Source organism: Octopus bimaculoides, chromosome 23 (assembly GCF_046866305.1).
Source record: "Octopus bimaculoides isolate indiv1 chromosome 23, ASM4686630v1, whole genome shotgun sequence".
Lineage (NCBI taxonomy): Eukaryota > Metazoa > Mollusca > Cephalopoda > Octopoda > Octopodidae > Octopus > Octopus bimaculoides.
Window position 1 is genome coordinate 20,668,434 of NC_142950.1, and position 21,157 is coordinate 20,689,590.

At 34.6% G+C, this 21,157-nt stretch overlaps 1 protein-coding gene across 1 annotated transcript in view; it reads right to left on the reverse strand.

Annotated features, from left to right (window-relative positions):
- The window catches only part of LOC106879044 (multiple PDZ domain protein), an 862,020-nt gene that overhangs the window by 775,623 nt on the left and 65,240 nt on the right, over positions 1–21,157 (reverse strand). Inside the window, exon 2 of the mRNA XM_089340722.1 lies at positions 1,913–1,966. Coding sequence (XP_089196848.1) covers positions 1,913–1,928 — 16 coding nt within the window. The 5' untranslated portion in view covers positions 1,929–1,966. The remainder of the gene's footprint in view (positions 1–1,912; positions 1,967–21,157) is intronic.

Here is a 21,157-nt window from a genome sequence, read left to right on the forward strand (position 1 = left end):
TTAGCACAGCAAAGTTAATATGTCAGGTGTATGACTAAAAAACTTTCAAGCATGGAGAGAGAAACATCTAGCTGTGGACAACTATGTCCTGACTTTAAATTATTTTACTAAAACAGGGAAACCACAATACACATTGGGAAAAAGTTACTGATTTAAAATATAATTCATTTAAAACAATAAATATACTTTCAAAAATAAAAAATTCTTAGTAAAAAGATAAGAGTAAATATTTTGCTTTTGGTTCAATATTTATTTATTTATTTATTGTTTTTGCACATACATATGAAATTTGTAGTGTTCTGAATAGATAGAATGAAGTAATATGTAAGTTAATCAATATTCCCAGTATGGGAATAATAAGTTAATCAACATTCCCAGACCAACATGATTATCAGCATCTTTTGAGCCCTTTTGGTATAGCTGTGTGGTAAGAAGTTTGCTTCCCAACCACATGGTTCCAGGTTCAGTCTCACTGCATGGCATCTTGGGCAAGTGTCTTCTACTACAGCCTTGGGCTGACCAAAGCCTTGTAAAAGGATTTAGTAGACAGAAACTGAAAGAAGCCTGTTGTGTGTGTGTGTGTGCGTGTGTGTGTATGTCCCTCACCACCACTTGACAACTGGTGTTGTGTTATGTGCCTGTAACTTAGTGGTTCAGCAAAAGACCCCATTATAATAAGTATCAGGCTTTAAAAAAGTCACTGGGATCGATTCATTTGACTAATAAGTTCTTCAAGGCAGTGCACCAGCATGGCCACAGTCTAATGACTGAAAACTAAACAAGTAAAAACAAGTAAAAGCTAAAAGATATTTCTTAAATGAAATATGCTGGCTCCATTTCAATTTGTTTTGAAAATAATGAAGAATTTAGTAAAATAACTTTAACCTGGTGTTTGGGACATAAATTAGCATGAAATTTTAATGGAAGGTTTTAATTTAGATCAGTTTAACCCTTTCATTACCATATTCCTGTTGAAATAGACTGGTTTTATTTCAACTGATTTTGAAAATAATGAAGAATTTAGCAATACAATTTTGTGATTATTAATCTGAGATATAAATTAACATGAAATTTTTAACAAGGAACTTGCACAATGGAACCAGATGATGTTTTGAGCAGGTTTTTATCAAAAGGGTTAAAGCAATTTAACCAAAATATAGTGAATTCATATAATTGTATTCATTTTGGATTGGATTGTCTATGTTCAGTCCACTGCAGGATGAAGGCCTCAGCAACATGTTCTCTGCACCAATTTGAGATGATACTGATTTCATGAGCCTACTCTGCCAAACTGGCTCAACATGGCTTGGCAGAGGGGTGCAGTTTTTTGTACTCTCACACAGGAGTAGTTAAGTTGATTACATTGACCCCAGTGCTCAATCTACCCCAAAAGGATGGAAGGCAAAGTAGGCCTCAGCAGAAGCTGAACTCAGAGCATATTCATTATAGACACTAAAAAACCAAAGCAAGGCTAGGTACAGCTACTAGTTTATTTATATATGCAGAGACAGATGCATGTGCTAACACATACACACACATATGCATATACATACATACATACATATACACACACACATATACAACAGGCTTCTTTCGGTTTCCACCTACCAAATTCACCTGGATGGCTTTGGTCAACCCAAGGCTTATAATAGAAGACACTTACCCAAGGTACCACACACTGGAACTGAACTCAAAACCACATAACTGAGAAGCAAACTTCCCAATCACACAACATTGCCTATACCTATTCGTATTTTTGCATCTATTTTGGATATAAATAAACCCAAGCAAGACCAGGTACAGCTGCTAGATTATTTATAAATAAATTCTTTACATATCTATATACAGATATAGATGTATATGCTCACATCTCATGCACATATACTCAAATTATCATAATTATGATACTCACCATCTATCAGCGACATTTTGATCAGTTTTCAAAAAGCTGTTTCAACAGATTTATCTGAAAATAGACAGTTTATTTTTAAGTTAAAATATTCACAATGGGTGCTTCATAAGATAGAACTATAAAATAAAATAATGACAATTAAAAACACATGTAATTTTAGCTGGATCAAAATAGGTCATAGATATTGATTCCTTTCTGATATACACAATGCCAAAATTGTTATTTTGACCCAGGTCAGTCAGCCCTGAATGAATAGCCAAAGACATTCCAGCAACGACCCTCCTGTCCTCCTCCTTGGTATTGTGAACCTAAGATTACATTATTCAAAGTGCCCCTCAATTTTTGAAGACCACAGTATGTGATTTGAGGTAAACTTGGCCACTACTACTTCTAGCAGCTCAAATGACCGCATACAGGTTCCATTGTTGGCTCAGGAGTGGACCATAGGATAGGTGATGTAGTTGACTGACTCAACCTCAACATATTACTGGTACTTATTAGTTCACCACTTGCTCTCTTTTATTGAGGAGGAATGTAAAGTGAAAAGTCAAACTCCAGCCTAAGCTTCTGAGAACAAAATCTACATTCATCTTAAAGCAACAAGCAAGTATTTACAAGGTTAGTCAACTGGCTAGAAATAGCAGCCACATTTCCTTCAAATCAACTCTACTATCTTGAAAAACATAATCACAGCTTGAAACATTAATCACATATCTGTTAAGTCAGAGCTGACCTCAGGCCTAAACAACAATATACTTTTAGAGTAGCTTAGTCAAGAACATTCATTAATTCATTTATTTTACATGTTTTCCCAGGCTATTCTGAGTCAGATGACTATATTATCAAGTCATTGTTACTAACTTCTTGTTACTAACACCTACCAATTTTTTTAAAGAAAAGATCTCTTGTTGGCAAAAGGGCAAAGCCAACAGTTTTTTTTTTCGTGGAGGAAATGACATCATCACTAATTACATATGTGTGCGTGCATGAACATATATATATATATATATATATACATACATATTTATGAGTATATATGTGTGTGTATGTGTGAATGTATGTATATGTGAGTGTGTGTATATATATATATATATATATATATATATATATATATATATATATATGCACATAAGTCATCTAAGAGACCATATTCCCTTTCATATCAGCTAACTCTGATGAGCATAAGGTTATATTATCAAATTGTTATCTAACACTCTATTGTATCCCTTGCATGAAACCAATTGGCACGATCAGCTGTGATGCATATATAATATTATATATTTTGGATAACATATATATAAATGGCAATTTTTCTGTCTGTCTGTTACCATCTTAGGGTCTAAGTCAGCAAACCAATACTCATGAAACTTTGCATACATGTTACACTAACATCCAGTTCAATAACAAGCTAATTGGATTTCAATAAAAATCTGTAATGTACCCTCCTCCCCCCCCCCAGGGGCGTTGGGCGAATTATACGACAAAATGAGAAGGTTGCAAAAAGTATTAGTCTGAGGGAAAGGTAGTAACAGAGAGAGGGTGATATATCAGTGAAGGTGAGAACAACGGTGGCAATGGGATGGTTTTTACTAGAGCTCCCGTGATTACCTGTATATGCAAGCGTGTGTCACGTCCTATAACTGTCTGTCTTTCTACTTTTGTAGGGTCTTCCCTGTTACTGTCACATATTGTGAGATTTTTAAATTATGTCAAAATTTCCAAATTTGGTATATTGAAATAATTTTCTCTGTTAATTCCGATTTTGTTATTCATTTGTTCCAGAAAAGTTGCAGAAAAACAGTACTGAGGTTTAAAGTTTAGTCAATTTTACCTGATCCGAAAACAAGATTTGAAAGCTGGCATTTTCTGCATGATAGTTGTCTATCATGAAATGAAAGCAAAATCATTAGGAGGAGGAATTTTTATTAAACAAATGGATGCAACATTATTTACATTTGATGGATATTTGTCCTCATCTTGTTTGTTGTTAACACAAATATCTGTCAAATGTAAATAATGTACATAATTTGTCATCTCTTAAATATAGAACTGTATTAAACAAATGCAAAGCATTACAACAACTGAAGTTGCAAGGACTTCTGAAGTTTTAATGAATAAAGTCATGTGAAATGGCCGAACAGACATGTAAATAACTTAAAACGGAAAAAAATGCTCAATGATGTTTATTGACAAAAGATTGCACAAATCTATCCTGATTAAGAGGCCCATCTGTTGGGGAAGGCATGCTCTGACATGGAATAAATAAAAATTTATATAAGACATTCTATTGTAAGTGCCAGGAAACAAGAGGCTATTCAGCGAGTATATATATATATATATATATATATATATATATATATATATACAAATTAAAAGGGTAAAGGATTATCAATTTATTAATTAATAAATCAATTAATAATTAATCATTTTTACCAAGCCCATCGGTATGTAAGCACCATTATTGGTGGAGAACTTATTTAAAAGCTCATATATATTTATAAACATAATTAAGGGATCAGCAAATATTTGCTTCACCATATACCGAAGTTCAGAAATAGCAGCTAAAAAAGCTGAGAATCCCACAGATATCTGTGGGATTCTCAGCTTTTTTAGCTGCTATTTCTGAACTTCGGTATATGGTGAAGCAAATATTTGCTGATCCCTTAATTATGTTTATATATATATATATATATATATATTTTTTTATATATGACGTTGACCACTAACGTGGACATTCAATGTGCTAGAAATAGATCACATCTTGTGTCTAATAAGACCTAAATTGTTCTCAACATGAAATATAGCGTGATACCAAAACGTAAGCGGGCAAGACATTTAAAATCACCGAAAGAAATCCTTATTAAACAGGGACCGGTTTCAAAATTTAACAATCTTACCGACTGTCTATTTCTCTTCAGTCTGATTTGTAATGCAACCATAATCATCAGAACATATATATATATAACACACACAAGTAAGCACATAAAGGCAAAACAAGGTGGAAAAATAGTAGTTGAATACTGGAGGTAGAGTAATATGTTTTTTAAAGCTATGATGTTTTTGCAGCTTTAATAACAAATATATATATATAATATATATTAATAGAGATAGATATATATTATATCATCATATAGACGTGTGTGTCATACATGATGAGCTTCTTTCAGTTTTCATTACAAAATCCACTCATAAAGTACTGGCTAACCCAAAACAAAATACAAAACACTTGCTGAAGCTGACACACAGTGGGAATGAACCAGACATCATGCCATCAGGAAGAGAACATCTTAAACCACACAGCCTTGCCTGTACCTCATGATAAAATGTTAGTCTTGGGTCAAACTCAAAAACAATTTAACATGTAATCAAGTCTTTTCAACTGTTTCCACCTTCTTAGTAGACCATGTCATAAATATTAATATATTTTCTTTGTAAACCAGGAACATTTAGTAGCAAATGAGTCTTAGCCATTTCACTCAGTCTTTTGATAATTCCTCTCATCTTGTCATTGGTCACAGTTTGAACACATTACAAGATAGGTTTGGAATGTTACAGCAATAAAAACATGTTAATTGCAATGATTCTCTTGTAGTTTTAATTGTGAACTAAGTTATTTCAATTAATCGATTTGAAATGCTATTTCGATAAACCAAGAAATTCATTGTGAAAAGGAAAGGAAAGAAAAAAGAAAATCTTGACCATGTATAAACACCCAACACACATACATGTGTAAAAATAAAATTGTTAATCACGTCTACTTTAAAAGTAGTTAGTTGTGTATGCATGCATATGTGTATGAGTTCATCTCATCATAGCATTCATCATCATCATCCATAAATGTCTGTTTTCCAGGTTGGCATGGGCTGGACATTATAAACAAACATCAGCATCATAAAAGCAGTATCCTTTGTTTCCAATCTTCCAAAGAAACATGTCTGACCATAGGGGAAATATAACCTTGTTTGGTAAACAGATACTTCTATGACTGAATGCCTTTCCTGTCATAAACCCTTACCTAACAAATCTTGCCAATCCCATGCAAGCATGAAAAAGTGCATGTTTAAACTGATGATAATGAAAACATGACTATGTTCTAATTTAATCTAGTTTTCTTTGTTATTAAAGGATTTTTGATACCTGCATCCCAAACCCTTATAGTTAGTTTTGAACATCAAAGTACTCCAATTCTTTTTATCAATATTTCCATGCTATCTCAGCCTCATCTCCAGGATATAGTGGTGCTGGCTTCTGTACTTCACCTTTTATAGTGGGTAGCTTATATTTATACAGTGTTTATGCAGACCTTCCAACCAGAATTTGACCATTAGGGCTTTTAGAATTAAACATCATTAGGTGATGTGTAACTGTTAATGGCCAAAATATGAATCTGACAATGTCTACCTCTTGCTATATATATATATATATATATATATATAGGTGAGAAAGTTGGTATGTGAAAGCACGTGGTTGGATGTATAAAAGATAATAAGAGTGAAAAAACTACAGAAGGCTTGTGTTACATGGTTAGACTGGAGCGAACACGTTACAATGAAGTAGAGAAATTTGAAAAGACAACACGAAACCGGTTATTTCTCAAAATACAATGTTTATATACCAAAAAGATTTTATAACATTTTTCTGACATAATTTAAATATATACTTTAACCATGTAACACAGCCTTCTGTAGTTTTTTCACTCTTCTTATCTTTTATATATATATATATGAAATAAACAACAAAATTTTAATACACCTATGATTAGCAATTTATAGGTTGAGGAATTCATCATTCTATGGTTTATAAACAGTGAATTAAACATAAAAATAGTGTGACCGCATAGTGTAAACAGTATTAGTACAACCACTTATCATGTTCCTCCCACCTCATATAAATATTTTCAGAGTCAAAGCAAACAGAGTAAAGTACTACTAGAACTATGTGACATTTCCTTACAAAGGACAATAAATAAAAGTCAACATCTTCATAGATTGACTCAATCTTTATAAATGTTTTTCATGACTTATTTGTCATTTATTTTTCTTCTTTATCTGTCATAGATTTGTGGAAAAGGTCATATTATTGAATTTACAAATTTCATTGTATTTCAAATAGATTTTTTTAATATCATATTTTGTGAACAATTATAATATTGTAGGTTACAGGCAGCCAATGATGGGTTAATGGGAGAGAAATCAAGGGTCTATTGCATTTACAATGACAAGTATGATGAGGGATGTGTAACTCAGGAAAAGCAAAAACTGCAGAATGTTTTGGTTCAAAAGAAATTGGTAATTACTCATTTTGCCTCAGTTACCAATTCTGCCCCAACAAAAAAATATTGAAAAAGAAAGATAAAGATTCAATTTAATGAAAACCATGTGACCATAAATGCAATAATTCTAAAGCTGAAAAAAAATATGCTTTGGGCTGTTGAGATGCATAATTTGATAATTAAAACAAAATTCAAAATTTAAATTTTGGAACATTCCTTACTTGTTCTTTCCTAAAATAAGACCAGTTTTCAAAGCCTCACTGAAATAATGAAGTTTACAAGTAACAATTTATGTGTACTTGGGTGCTTTTATTTGCCATCAGTCATTCAAATGTCATTGTTCCGTCATGTGTTGAAATTTGAACTACAGACAAAACTTCTTTCTTTCAATCTATTCCTTTATCTCTATATACACACAAACACACAAATACATATGTACATACATTTTCAGGAATGGTAGTTTTGTCATAGTGACACCAGCCCCTAAAAGGAAATTGTATGGGGACTGATGTCGCTAAAGTAGAAAAAATCTATATAGCTACTTTTGGGATTGGTATGACAGACTTTTTATTTTTCTATTATTGTCGCTAAAGCAGAAAAATTCACAGTTATTTATCATTAAAGAGATTCCTTAACATTTTTTTAAGAAGTCGAGCTGCTTGTAATATGAAAGGCAGTCTCTTCATACTAGATTTGTGGGAAGTGGAAGGGCCTCCTTGCACTGAGTGCAACATATCCTTCGTAGAAAGCGCACTCAATATCAAAGGGGCCAATGTCAGGGGGTGGGGGGCAATGTCGAGGTGGAGTTGGGGCCAATGTCGAGGGGGGTTGGGGGCAATTGACCCCTTGTCACCCCCATAAAACCAGCCCTGCTTACATAGTATGTGAATATTGCTAGAGAGCAATAAAGTGTTCATTTGCATTATTTCTCCCTAATCGTATTAGCTGGGCACAGCATCTGTGTGAGCTAACTATGTTATGTTCACAGTTTATTTCATTTGAAGGGGTGTTCACGCATATTGTCTCTGTTTCTTTTTCCAATCGTTTTGACAAAATGCAGTTCTTCTGCTTCTCTTTCAAACATTAAATTTTGGAGAGAATTTTTTGATGAAGTGTAGCTCCATTGCTTTTCAGAACTTTGGGTCATCTCTTTGGGAAAGATTTTGAAAGGTGCGGACATGGCATCATGTTAAGAAGTTTGTTTCCCAAAGACATGGTTCCAGGTTCAGTCCCAGTGTGGCACCTGGGACAAGTATCTTCTACTATAGCCCCAGGCCAACCAAAGCCTTGTGAGTAGGATTTTATAGATAGAAACTGAAAAAGCCTGTCTCATGCACATATATATGTGTGGGAGTGTGTCTTTGTGTTTGTTCCCACCATTACTCAACAACTGGTATTGTTTTGTTTATGTCCCCCACAACATAGCAGTTCAGCAAAAGGAGAAGGATGGAAAATGGTACAAGGCTTAAAGAGAAGTATTGGGGTTGATTGATTTGTTGAACTAAACTCTTCAAGGCATTGCTTCAGCATGGCCACAGTCTAATGACTGAAACAAGTAAAAGATAAACGATATATCATCATCATCTAATCTACTCTCTACTTTTCCATGCTTGCATGGGTCAGACAGAATTTGTTGAGGCAGATTCTCTATGGCCAGACCCTTCCTGTGGCCACCCCACACCTGTTTTCAAGCAAGGTAATATTTCTCCATGGACAGACATTTTCAAAGACTAGAAACAAACAACATTGCACAGTGACGATGATGTTCATTTACAGCTACGTCTTCTAACTTATTTTTTTCTTATGCTAGGTACATTATTCTACTTGTCTCTCTTGCTGAACCACTAAGTTACAGAGGTGTAAACAAAACCAACACCAGTTGTCAAGCAGTGCAAGGGGACAAATACAGTGTGTCTATATATATATGTCTATATATATATATATATATATATATGAATTGGGTCATCCTATAGATAATGCAGTCTTTTTATACTTCTTTTATTTTTCAAAATTAAGTTCTTTTTTAATCTAAAATATACTCTCCTTCATTTTCTACAATGCTCTTCCATCTATCTGGTAGACTTGCAAGGCCCCTCTTCCAAAATTCACTTGCCCGTGATGAAAAATACTCCTCCAGTACTGTTCTGACCTCATCTACAGAATTCATATGATCTTGAAGACTGCTGAATAAATGATAATCAGATAACGCAACGTCCGGTGAATATAGTGGGTGGGGTATTGTTTCCCATTCAAGCTGATCCAGCTTTTGGAATGTCATCCTCGCTGTATTTGGCTGAGCATTATCCTGATGGAAGAACACCTTTCGTCTTGAAACCAAAGATGGTCATTTTTCTTCTAGCACTGACTTAAGCCACTCAAACTGCTCACAGTAGATCTCCTTTGTTATCATTTGGTTTGAGTTTAAAAGTTCAAAGTTGATTAAACCGATCATATCCCACCAAACAGATAACAATACCTTACATGGGTGAAGACCTTCTTTAGCCTGGGGTGCCAGTGTTTCTCCTTTCCCTACCCACTGTCTCTGTGCTTGACATTTTTATAGAGATTCCATTTCTCGTCACCAATCAATATTTGGTCCAAAAAGGGTTCATTCAAATGGGACAGCAAAGAAGAGCACACATTCACTCTCTGCACATGATTACACTTGGAAAGTTCATGAGGAACCCATTGACCCAACTTCTTGACTTTTCTGATGACCACAGATGTCGATGAATGGTTCAATGACCAAATCCAAGCTTCTCTGCTGGTTCCTCAACAGTTACAATGGGATTTTGTTCCACCAGGGTTTGCAGGACGTCCTTGTTGAGCTCTACACATCTTCTAGGATGGGGCTCATCTTCTAAGCTGTAGATTCCAGCTCGGAATTTCTGGAACCACTTACACTTATTGTCTGATCCCCATATAGTGCATTAATATTCCTTGCACCTTCTGTTACATTGTTGCCTTTATTGAACACATAAAGCAAAATATGCCGAATATGCTCCTTAGTCACTTCCATTATAGCTTTGGAAAAATAACTGTTAAAATTGAACTGCACTCTTCAAAACTTGCACAAATAATAAGTACAAGGTAAAATTACTACCTGCTTTTATAGCAAGTTGATGCAGGTAGTTTATCCCGTCCCCCTCCGACTTCATGCAATTGAAAAAAACGCATTATTTAAATTGGTCTCTTATACCAAACTTCTAACTTATGGAGACAGAAGCACACCAACACACACACACACACACACACACATATATATATACATATGATGGGCTTCTTTCAGTTTCTATCTACCAAACCCATTCACAAGGTTTTGGTCAGCCTGAGGCTACAGTAGAAGACACTTGGCCAAAGTGTCATGCAGAACCACGTGGCTTGGAAGTGAGCTTCTTACCACACAGCCAAAGCTAAGAGTTTGATAAGCGCCATGAACAAAATTCTTGGCCCTTGAGTCATTTCATAACTTCTGCTGATTAAAATTAAAAAAAAAAAATATTAGGGTGAATACTAATACTTAATTCTTAAATAAGTTCACTATTGAAGAAGCAAGATGTCATCACTGGTTCCTAACTGATCCCTCCACCAAAATGTTGATTTAGTTCTTTTAAAATTAATTTTAGCAACAGAAAAATCCCATAATTGATTACTGCTGTTTATGCATCCTTGCATAGAAATCTCTGAGAAACAGATTATAGAAAAAAATTTGAAACAAAAAAAAAAAGCATTTATTGAGATTTATCCATCAACGATTATGTTGATTTTTTTTTTAACACCATATTGTCTAAAAATTATAACAATCTTTTTCTTTTTCATTCTGCCACTGTAGAAATACAATTAATTGTGTAAATTGATTAAAGGCACAAAAGTATCTAATATCAGTTAATGGATGAAGTTATTAATGTAGGGGAGAGGCATATATTGTTCCAAAAACAATATTCAAAAGTTCTGGAATCATAGTTACTCTGACTAGTAGTAACTTGATAAAAGATTCTTTCTTTTGAAACAATTATGTAGTAGAAGTGCCAGGGTAGCCATTTAAAAAAAATAAAGCACTTTGTACAGTACCTTGAGCAGGTGTCTTCTATAGCCCTGGCCAAACCCTTGAGTAAATTTGGCAGATGGAAACTGAACGAAGCCTGTTATGTATGTATACCCATGTTTTGATATAATAGTTGTAAATGAGCATCATTGTAATGCTGTTTCCAATATCAAAAACATGTCTGGCCATGAGAAAATATGACCTTACTTGGAAATAGATGGTCAACAGCATGAAGAGCACCTAGCTGCTTCAACAAATTCCATCTGACCCATGACAGCATGGAAAAGTGAATGTTAAAATAATGACACACATGCAGTTAAATTCACTTTTGTAATAATCTATTAATAGTATCATATACTACAATCTGGATACGAGTATTATATGCCACAACAAGAACACTTTTCATTTTATATTCCAATAGTATCTTATAAAGAGCCAAAAAGTTTAGTTATATATATATATCTACAACTTGAACACTGCTGATGGGCCAAACAAGAACACATTTTACTTTGCAATGCAGATTTCTTCAAATATTTAATCTCCTTAGCACTCTTGGTGATACCATCCAATACTATAACAAAACAAGGCTAGTAAACAAGCTGTAGTTAAGCTTTAATTGCCTGGTAGATATAAAGTCAAGTAGCTGACCACATTTATCTATCTTTGGGAAACAAAAAATAAAATTTAGTGTCAGAAAACAGAGCAAATGTCTCCATTTTCTAGTGACCTCAAATGAATCTCTTCACAAAAAAATAAAAAATAGAAGAGAAAGTGAAATCTCTTCCCTTGGCAAAAAGAAAGTCTTATACACTGCAACAACTACTGAACAATATTACAGTTTTAACATCCTTTTCTATGCTTACATGGATCAAAAAGAATTTGTTGGGGTAGATTTCTTATGATCAGACACATTTTGATGGAAGACTGGAAATGAAGTACACTGCTTGTAAGACACTCGTTTACAACTATTACATGATGTCAAGACAAACACACACACACACACACACACACACACACACACACACACAGATATTGTGTGTGTATGTATGTGCATATATGTTCACAAATCATTCATTTATAGACAAAGAGACAGATAAAAATTATGTAGATTTTCAAGAGAATGTGAAATAAGTTTTTTTTTTAAAGTATATCTCAAAAAACAAATAAATCTATAAACAATAGCATGAAAATATTGGGTTGAAAAACCTTTTTGGATAGAAAGGTTCTATCCTCAAGGGTTTTCCAACCCAATATTTACATGGTATTGCTTATAGATTTATGTGTATTCTTTGAGCTATCATATATATATATGATGGGATTCTTTCAGTTTCTGTCTACCAAATTCATTCACAAGGCTTTGCTCAGTTTGAGGCTATAGTAAAAGACATTTACCCAAGATACTGCACAGGTGAGAGTGATCTTCTTAACCAGACATCTATCCATGCTCACTGGTACAGATAAATGAAATACACTACCCATTTATTGAGCACAAGTTGACCTCAGAGAGGAGAAGAAGAGAAGGGGGATGGTAATTAGTTTGCAATAATCAGTTCAATTCATCTTAGGAACAAAACTTAGTTTCAAAATAAATATTTGAGATTGAGAATAAATTCACCAAATAACCTGAGAATGCTTCTCATTTTAGCACCTGATATACATCCATGCAACGACAAAACAACAATTAAATCATTTGGGCTTTTTAATTAAGTTGATGTTTTCTTTAGTTAAAATTCCTTTGGCAGTATTTTAGGCTTGTTTTGGTTATAGTCTCACTTGGTTTGCTTGGATCGATAGTTTATTTTTAACTACAACAGTAACTTCAGTAGTTTTTTTTAACAAAATATTTTGAATATTTCTTTTGTTTGTGGTTTTCTTTTTTTTTTTTTTATTAGATGTCTTATGCATTGTTGTATTGTTGCATATTGATTAAAAAAAAAACTCAAAAATAAAAGTTTATAAACTTGTAGGGAAAAAATTCTTGCTTTAATCTTCATAAGAGCTTATGCATTAGACAAGCAGCACAATGTGAATGTGTCAGTCAGAGCAGATTAGATTTTATAGAACAAGGTAAAAAACAATTTTTAAAAAAATGAAAATTAAATCTATACTCTCATCACCCCTCAGTCCCCTCAGTACATGTCCACCTAGTCAATCTCAGGATAGCAGCAGCAAATAGAAAGCTTGTTTTCTGCAAGAGACATTTGCTGCTATGATGGAAAGGGTCATCACACACACACATGGACAAATCATTCATTCTTTACAACCAATTATAAGGTTCATTATAATAGTGGTTTGTGTTTTTGTTCATTTTTTTTTTTTTCATTTTTATTAAACCTGTTTTTCTTTCTTTAAAGACATGACTGAACATTAAAGATCTCTCAGAAACTCCTGCGGAGACAAGTGTAAAATCAATACTCTCAAATAGACATGGCTTGATTGGGAGGTTAAAATGGGGAAGGAGTGGAGAAAAAATTTCAAACATTAAAAAAAAAAAATTAAATTTATTTTGAAAGCTGATGATAATGAAAATTCTGAGATGCAAATATAACTTATATTTTATGTCATACATTAATCAAGTTTTGTTATTAGATAGATAGGTATTAAATATATCTATCTAATAATTTTGTCTAATAACATCAGCAATATTTTATTTAGTAATAATGAGCAATGACCTACATAAAATATTTTCATATGATCATCGTTTGAAGAGTGGTAAACCAGCAAGAGTTAGAGCATCAGACAAAATGTCCCAAGTTCAAATCCAGCCAATGTCAACTTTGCTTTTTATCCTTCTGGGATCAAGAAAGTACTCGTTGAGGATGAAAGACAGACAGAATTGTTAAAGCAACATATGTGATGTATTTGTTCTGGCTTTTTATGTTCTTCAGTTTAAATCCCACTATAGCATGAGTGATAAATAGTAGATTTTATGTGCCACCCAGTTTAACACCACCATCCAATCCTTTGGTGCTTTTAGTGGAGCCCACTCTGATGCAAGTAGTTGAGCCAGGTCTCCAGTTTGAGGTTCCCTTTCTCTCTAAACTACTGCCCTTCTCTCCTGAGAAAAATCTGACTAAACCCCTGCCCTTCCCTCCTGACTAAAAAAAAATCTAAGCACAAGCCCTCACCCATGGATTATTACTGTTTATTATCAGTTTTAGTAAATTGAGAAATATAACTTTCTTGCTTTTCACCTTTCAGTCACTAGTATTAGATAAGAAACAGTATCCTATTGATTAAATTATTGAGTCTCTATGTGGTTTTTCAGTCTGCTAGAAATAGTCAACAAGCAGTCAGATCTCCCTCATATTACATCCTATAGTGTTTTTCTGCAGGGTAAGAGCAGGGCAAAAGAACAGGTTGAGTTAGCATTCACATAGTTGACCATCCGACAGTATTTGAAACAAAGAAACATGAAGGTCACTGTAAAAGACATTAGTAACAATGTTGACCTTGCATGTGATCACTTTCACTTCACTATATAAGCAGATGGTCAACGCTGACATGACTTTTGGGTCATGTTTGGTCAAGTGAGAGTCTCTATGGACATGCATGTCCTCATGATCCCAACAAAGCAATCCCAAAGTTGTATCAGTTGTGAGTACTAAGAGAAAAGCTATATGACAGTAAAGATCAATTAAGGGCTTCCTGCCCTTAATTGACCTTTATTGGAATAACTGAGAACTTTAAAAACAAAACTCAACAGCTGGCTGCAGAGACTGCTACTATTTCTAGAGCACCACCCAATACTGCTCCAAAAACATCAAAGGACACCACCTCATCCTATTCCCAGGATCTGAGCAGAAGAGCATGGGACCCATTCATCTGGTCATACCAACAGCACCAATATTTGTTTCAGCTCTTTACATGCTAAAATATAATATTGGCAAGGTCATCTTTGCTTTCATTCTCCAGACATTGATAAAATAAAGTACCAGTCAAGTACTGAGATTAATAGCATTGACTTACCCACTTCCCCACAAAATTGCAGGCCTTGTGCCAAAATTTGAATTACTATTATTAAAAGCAATGAGCTGGCAGAATCATTAGCATATCAGACAAAATGTTTAGCAGCATTTCTTCCAGCTTTACATTCTGAGACCAAATACCACTGAGATCAACTTTGCTATTCATCCTTTCAAGGGATTAAATAAGTACCAGTTGAGCACTGGAGTCTATGTAATCAATTAACACCTTCCCCAACATTTCAGGCCTTGTGCCTGTAGTAGAAGGGATTATAACTATCATTATTATTGATAATGATAATAATAATAATAATAATTGACCTTAGTGGGATGTGAATTTATGTTCCATGCTCAAATCTCACCTTTGCCTTTTATTCTTCTAGGAGTCAATAAAATGTAGTAGCAATCAAACATGGGATCAATATAATTGATTATAATCCTCATCATCCCCACCCAAAAATTCCTTTTTGACTACGTTAGAAATTACTAATATTAAAAAAAATTAAAAAGACATCAATATATCCATATGATTTTGTTCTAAAACATTGTTCGATATTTCTCTAAAATGAGCAAAACTTGTAGCAAATTACATTATAGCTCTCACAAATATATATATATTATGTATATATTATATATATATATATATATATATATATATATATATATATATATACAGACATACACATGCATACATACGCATACACACACATGCATCTATATATATATATATATATATATATAAATACATGTATACATACGCACACATGCATCTATATATATATATATACACATGCATACATATGCATACACACACATGCATTTATATATATATATATATATATATATATATATACACACACACACAAACATACATATATACAAGCATACACACACATAGACATACACACATATATACACACACACACATATTTGTGTGTGTGTGTGTATATTATATATATATATATATATATATATATATATATATATATACACACACACAGAAATATACATACTCACACACATATATTTATACACATACAGAAATACACACAGATACATTCAGAGATATACATACATATCTCATTGGATATGATTTTATCTTTTGGTTTATACTTGTTAAGTCTCGTTTATTACAATATTGGAACATCCACAAACCGATCGCTCAGCTGAACCAATTCCACAAAGACATAGAGAATAAAAATCTTCAATATTTATTGATTTTGTTTATTTTATAAAACCAGTGAATAAAAAGATTCCACAAGACAAAATTCTAGAAAATTGGAAAATATCTACTGTTTGTTTGAAACTCACTCACTCCTCTCTCATATATATACACACATATACATATATACGTGCATATGCATACATATACACACACATATATGTACCATTTCAAGTTTGTATCATTTCTAGAATCGTTTCAAGTGTGTACCAAATATGTTCCAATATAATGTTTTAGAGAAAGAGATAGAATCTTTCCAAGGGAAAAACTGTAAAATATGATTTCATTAGCCAACTGCATTTTAAAATTCCATACAAAATAATAAAATCTAAAAACATTGGCAAAAGTATAGGGACAAGCTAGAGAGCATGTCAAATACCAAATTAAACTGAAGTACAAGTCAAAGGAAGAATATATTGCAAAGAACCAAGCTTCAACAACCAGAGAATGGCCAGATTGAAAACTGAGACATGCTATGAGCTAACAAGGGAGAGTCAATATGTGGTAGATTGACAAGCTAGAAATAGCAGCCAACTCTCTGAAATCACACCTTGCTGTTTTAAAATTAATAGGAAAGGGTACATTAGATTTTGTAATCTTAGATTTTCTATGTCTAAAAAATAAAAAGGGTTTGTAGGAGTAAACAGCCGAAGATATGTTTGAAATTAATCAATATGATACTTCAAGTTTTTCCAACAGTAAAGAAAAAAAAAACTACTTAAAATCATTCTGGGCATTCCATTCATTCATATTGATGGCCCACCCTGGCATAGGTTGGACGGTTTGACCAGTGCTAGTAAGTTAGAAGGCTGCACTAGACTCCAGTCTAATTTGGCATGGTTTTCTATGGATGGATACCCTTCCTAATGCCAACCACTCTGAGAGTGTAATGGATGCATTTATGTGCTACTGGTACATGTGCCATTTGTGTGGCACCAGTATCTGCCACAACTGCGATTTTCTTCAGCTTGATGGGTCTTCTCAAGCATGACATAATGCCAAAAGTCTTGGTCATTGCCTCTGTGAGGCCCAACACTTGAAAGGAACTCAGCCACTCTGCTTCCGTGAGACCCAAGGAATTCAACCATTCTGCCTCCGTGAGACCCAAGGAATTCAACCATTCTGCCTCCGTGAGGCCCAAGGAACTCAGCCACTATGCCTCCGTGAGGCCCAAGGAACTCAGCCACTCTGCCTCCGTGAGGCCCAAGGAACTCAGCCACTCTGCCTCCATGAGGCCCAATGCTCAAAAGGAACTCAGCTGCTTTGCTTCTGTGAAGCCCAAAGCATGAAAGGAACTCAGCTAGTTTTGCCTCCGTGAGGCCCAATGCTCCAATGGTGCTCTTTATGTGTCACCAGCATGGGTACCAGTTACATGACTATGATTTCACGTGGCTTAACAGGTCTTCTCAGGCACAACATATCGCCAAAGGTCTTGGTCACCAGTCGTTGCCTCTGTGAGACTCAAAGTTCGAAGTTCACCACTTCATCCCATGTCTCCCTGGGTCTACCTCTACCACAAGTTCTCTCCACAGTCAGAGATCAGCACTTCTTTACACAGCTGTCCTCATCCATACACATCACAGAACCATACCAGCACAGTCATCTCTCTTGGACACTACATCTGATGCCTCTTATGCCTAACTTTTCTCTCAAGATGCTTACATTCTGTTGAACATGCACACTGATATTGCACATCCAGCAAAACATACTGGCTTCATTTCTTTCAAGCCTATGCATGTCCTCAGCTGTAACATCCCATGTTTCACTGCCATGTAGCATAGCTGTTTGCACACAGGCATCATACACTCTGCCTTTCATCCTGAGAGAGAGGCCCTTTGTTGCCAGCACAGATAGGAGCTCTCTGAACTTTGTCCAGCCTAATCTTATTCTGACAGCTATGCTCTCAGAGCACCCCCCCCACCTTCACTACTAATTTGGTCACCTAGATAATGGAAGCTATCAACTATCTCTAGCATGTCCTCCTGGCAGTTGATGGAGTCTATTTTCTGCACATTTTCAGCTTTAATTGTACCTGTGCATCTTCTACATACAAAAACTAGTTTCCCTGTTAACCTTCCTTTGATATTGCTGCACCTTTTATGTGTCCAAAGCTTACACAAGGTACATCTTATGGAGTTTCTACCTATGCCTTTTCTACAGATCAAGCAGGGCCATCTACCTGAAGGGATTTGTGATTTATCTGCCTTCCTACTTTCTAAGACTTTGGTTTTTGCTAGATTAACTCTAAGGTCCTTAGATTCTAAACCTTGCTTCCACACCTGAAACTCCTCATGTTCTGGTAGTGACTCAGCTATTAAAGCAAGGTCATCAGCATAGAGGAAGTCCCAGGGGCAGCCTGTCTTGAATTCCTGTTATTGCCTAGAGGACTATGACGAAGAAGAGGGGGATGAGCACCAATCCTTGGTGAATCCCTACTTGCACCCTGAATTCTTTGCTGTACTCATTGCCAACCTTTACCCTACTGGTAGCATTCCTGTACATGACTTGTACAGCTCTCACCAATCTATACCTAGTTTCCACATTGACCACCAGATAAGGGATTGGGGGACCCTGTCAAAGGAACCCACAATATTATGATCATGAGCCCAAAACTAACCACCAGGTCACAGCCTTTACTTTTGGGCATTACAAAGCATTAATTTAAGTTTAAACCTTGAAAATGAGGGAATATTATAAGACTTAATGACTGAAATAAAAATATATTGGGCTAATGACCACATCATCTAAAGCCAAAAGGTTGCCTCACCCCTGAAAATCTAAGTTGACCTTGACAGGGTATGAACCCTGAGTACAGTGAGTTAGAAAAGTACTGTGAGACATTCCGTCCAACACTCTAATGTCTCTGACAATTCACTGTCTGAGAATCTTTTATCTTTTACTTGTTGAAACAAAAAAGATTCTCAATCATTGGACTGCAGCCATTTGTTTAGTTCAACAAATCAACCCCAATACTTTAAGCCTGGTACTTTTTCTATCAGTCTCTTTTACTCAACCATTAAGTTACAGGGACATAAACAAACCAATACTGGTTGTCAAGAAGTGATGTGGGACAAACGCACAAATATACATATGTACATATATATATCTACCACATATGTGGAAAATCGGTGTGTGATTGTTTGTGGTATTGTTAGCTAACTCCTCCTACATCATTTTAGTGATTTTGATGAAACTTGACACGTGAGTAGAACTCGTGTCTGGAAACCTCATGACATACTTACATTGTTGAAAAAAATCAATAATACTTTGAAGGGACCTTTATATCTACCTCATATAGCTAATTTTTTGTTAAACACCCAAGGGAAATAACCCATAGCACCTGTTCAATATTTTTTTTAAACACACAAGGGAAATATACCATTTCATTGTTTATGCTCGATTACTTTGAATATTGATTTTTTTTTGTGTGACCTATTTCTAATTTTTGCAGACACTATCACTTTTATTTGACACATGAGTGGAACTCATGTCTGGAAACCTCGTGACATACTTAGATTATTGAAAAAAATCGATAATAGGGCCCTTCCAATGGATCCTTCTATCTACTACATATTATAAATATTTTATTTAAACAACCCAAGGGAAATAACCCATACCACCTGCAGATTTTAGCAAAGCGATCAATATTTGATTCTCACGATCAGCCAACCTAATTCTGCATTTCACTACGCACAGTTTTGAACTGCTAAACATTATTATGGCACTTCCTTAATTTGAATCTTAAACATTAAAGGCTTCATTCATACATTTCTATACATACATACTTTTTTGAATGCCCATTACTCCGATAATTCTGCATTTTTACAGTTACACTTTTTCCATGACAGTAGATAAATTTTTTATTTCACGTATTTGTAGTGGCTTCATGCAGGCAGAGCGTGGATTCAATCCTCGATTGCCAAATTTCATTTAACACTTCAACAGCGCTTTTCTCACAGTAAAAAAATAGTTTTTCTGTGAATGACAGCAATTATACATTTCCCAGATGCCTTCGCTAAGCAAAATAATGTCTTTGCCTATCACCAACCTCCGACAATCTCTCCCTCCTCCAGCTGACAGTTTTTTGTACATTTTTGTGACAGAAAATACACCTTTTGTGGCAGTTATAATGAAATTGCTTTCTTATATCAGAGTAATAAGACATTTCAATAGAACATCTTTACCCTTGGGAATTACCGGGTGCACCAGCTAGTATATATATATATATATATATATATATATATATATATAAAACAGGCTTCTTTCAATTTCTGTCTGCCAGATCCACTCACAAGGCTTTGGTTGGCTTGAGGCCATAGCAGATGCCTGCCTAAAAAACTATGCAACTTGAACTATGAAGTTGGAAAGCAAAATTCTTACCACACAGCCACATAAATTGCAGCATCTACTGCACACACAGCAGATTCTCATTACTCCAGCTGAATGAATTGGTAATAATATTTATGGAGAAATATAACTGCTTAAAAGTCAGAAACAAAAAAAGGGAACAACAGTGTCATTAACAAACAAGAAATTTGTGATTTTAAGAGAATGCTAGCAGACACGACACATCTGAAAAATCAGGAAGCAGAAATCATAGAGCAACAACAACAGCTGTTTGAGATGACATTTAAATACATCAACGAAGCTAGACTGTCAAAGTTCAACCACAACAGCTTTATAGTAGTATCTTTAGTTTATTAAGAAAATAGCCTAGTTATTACGTCTATTATTGGAAAAT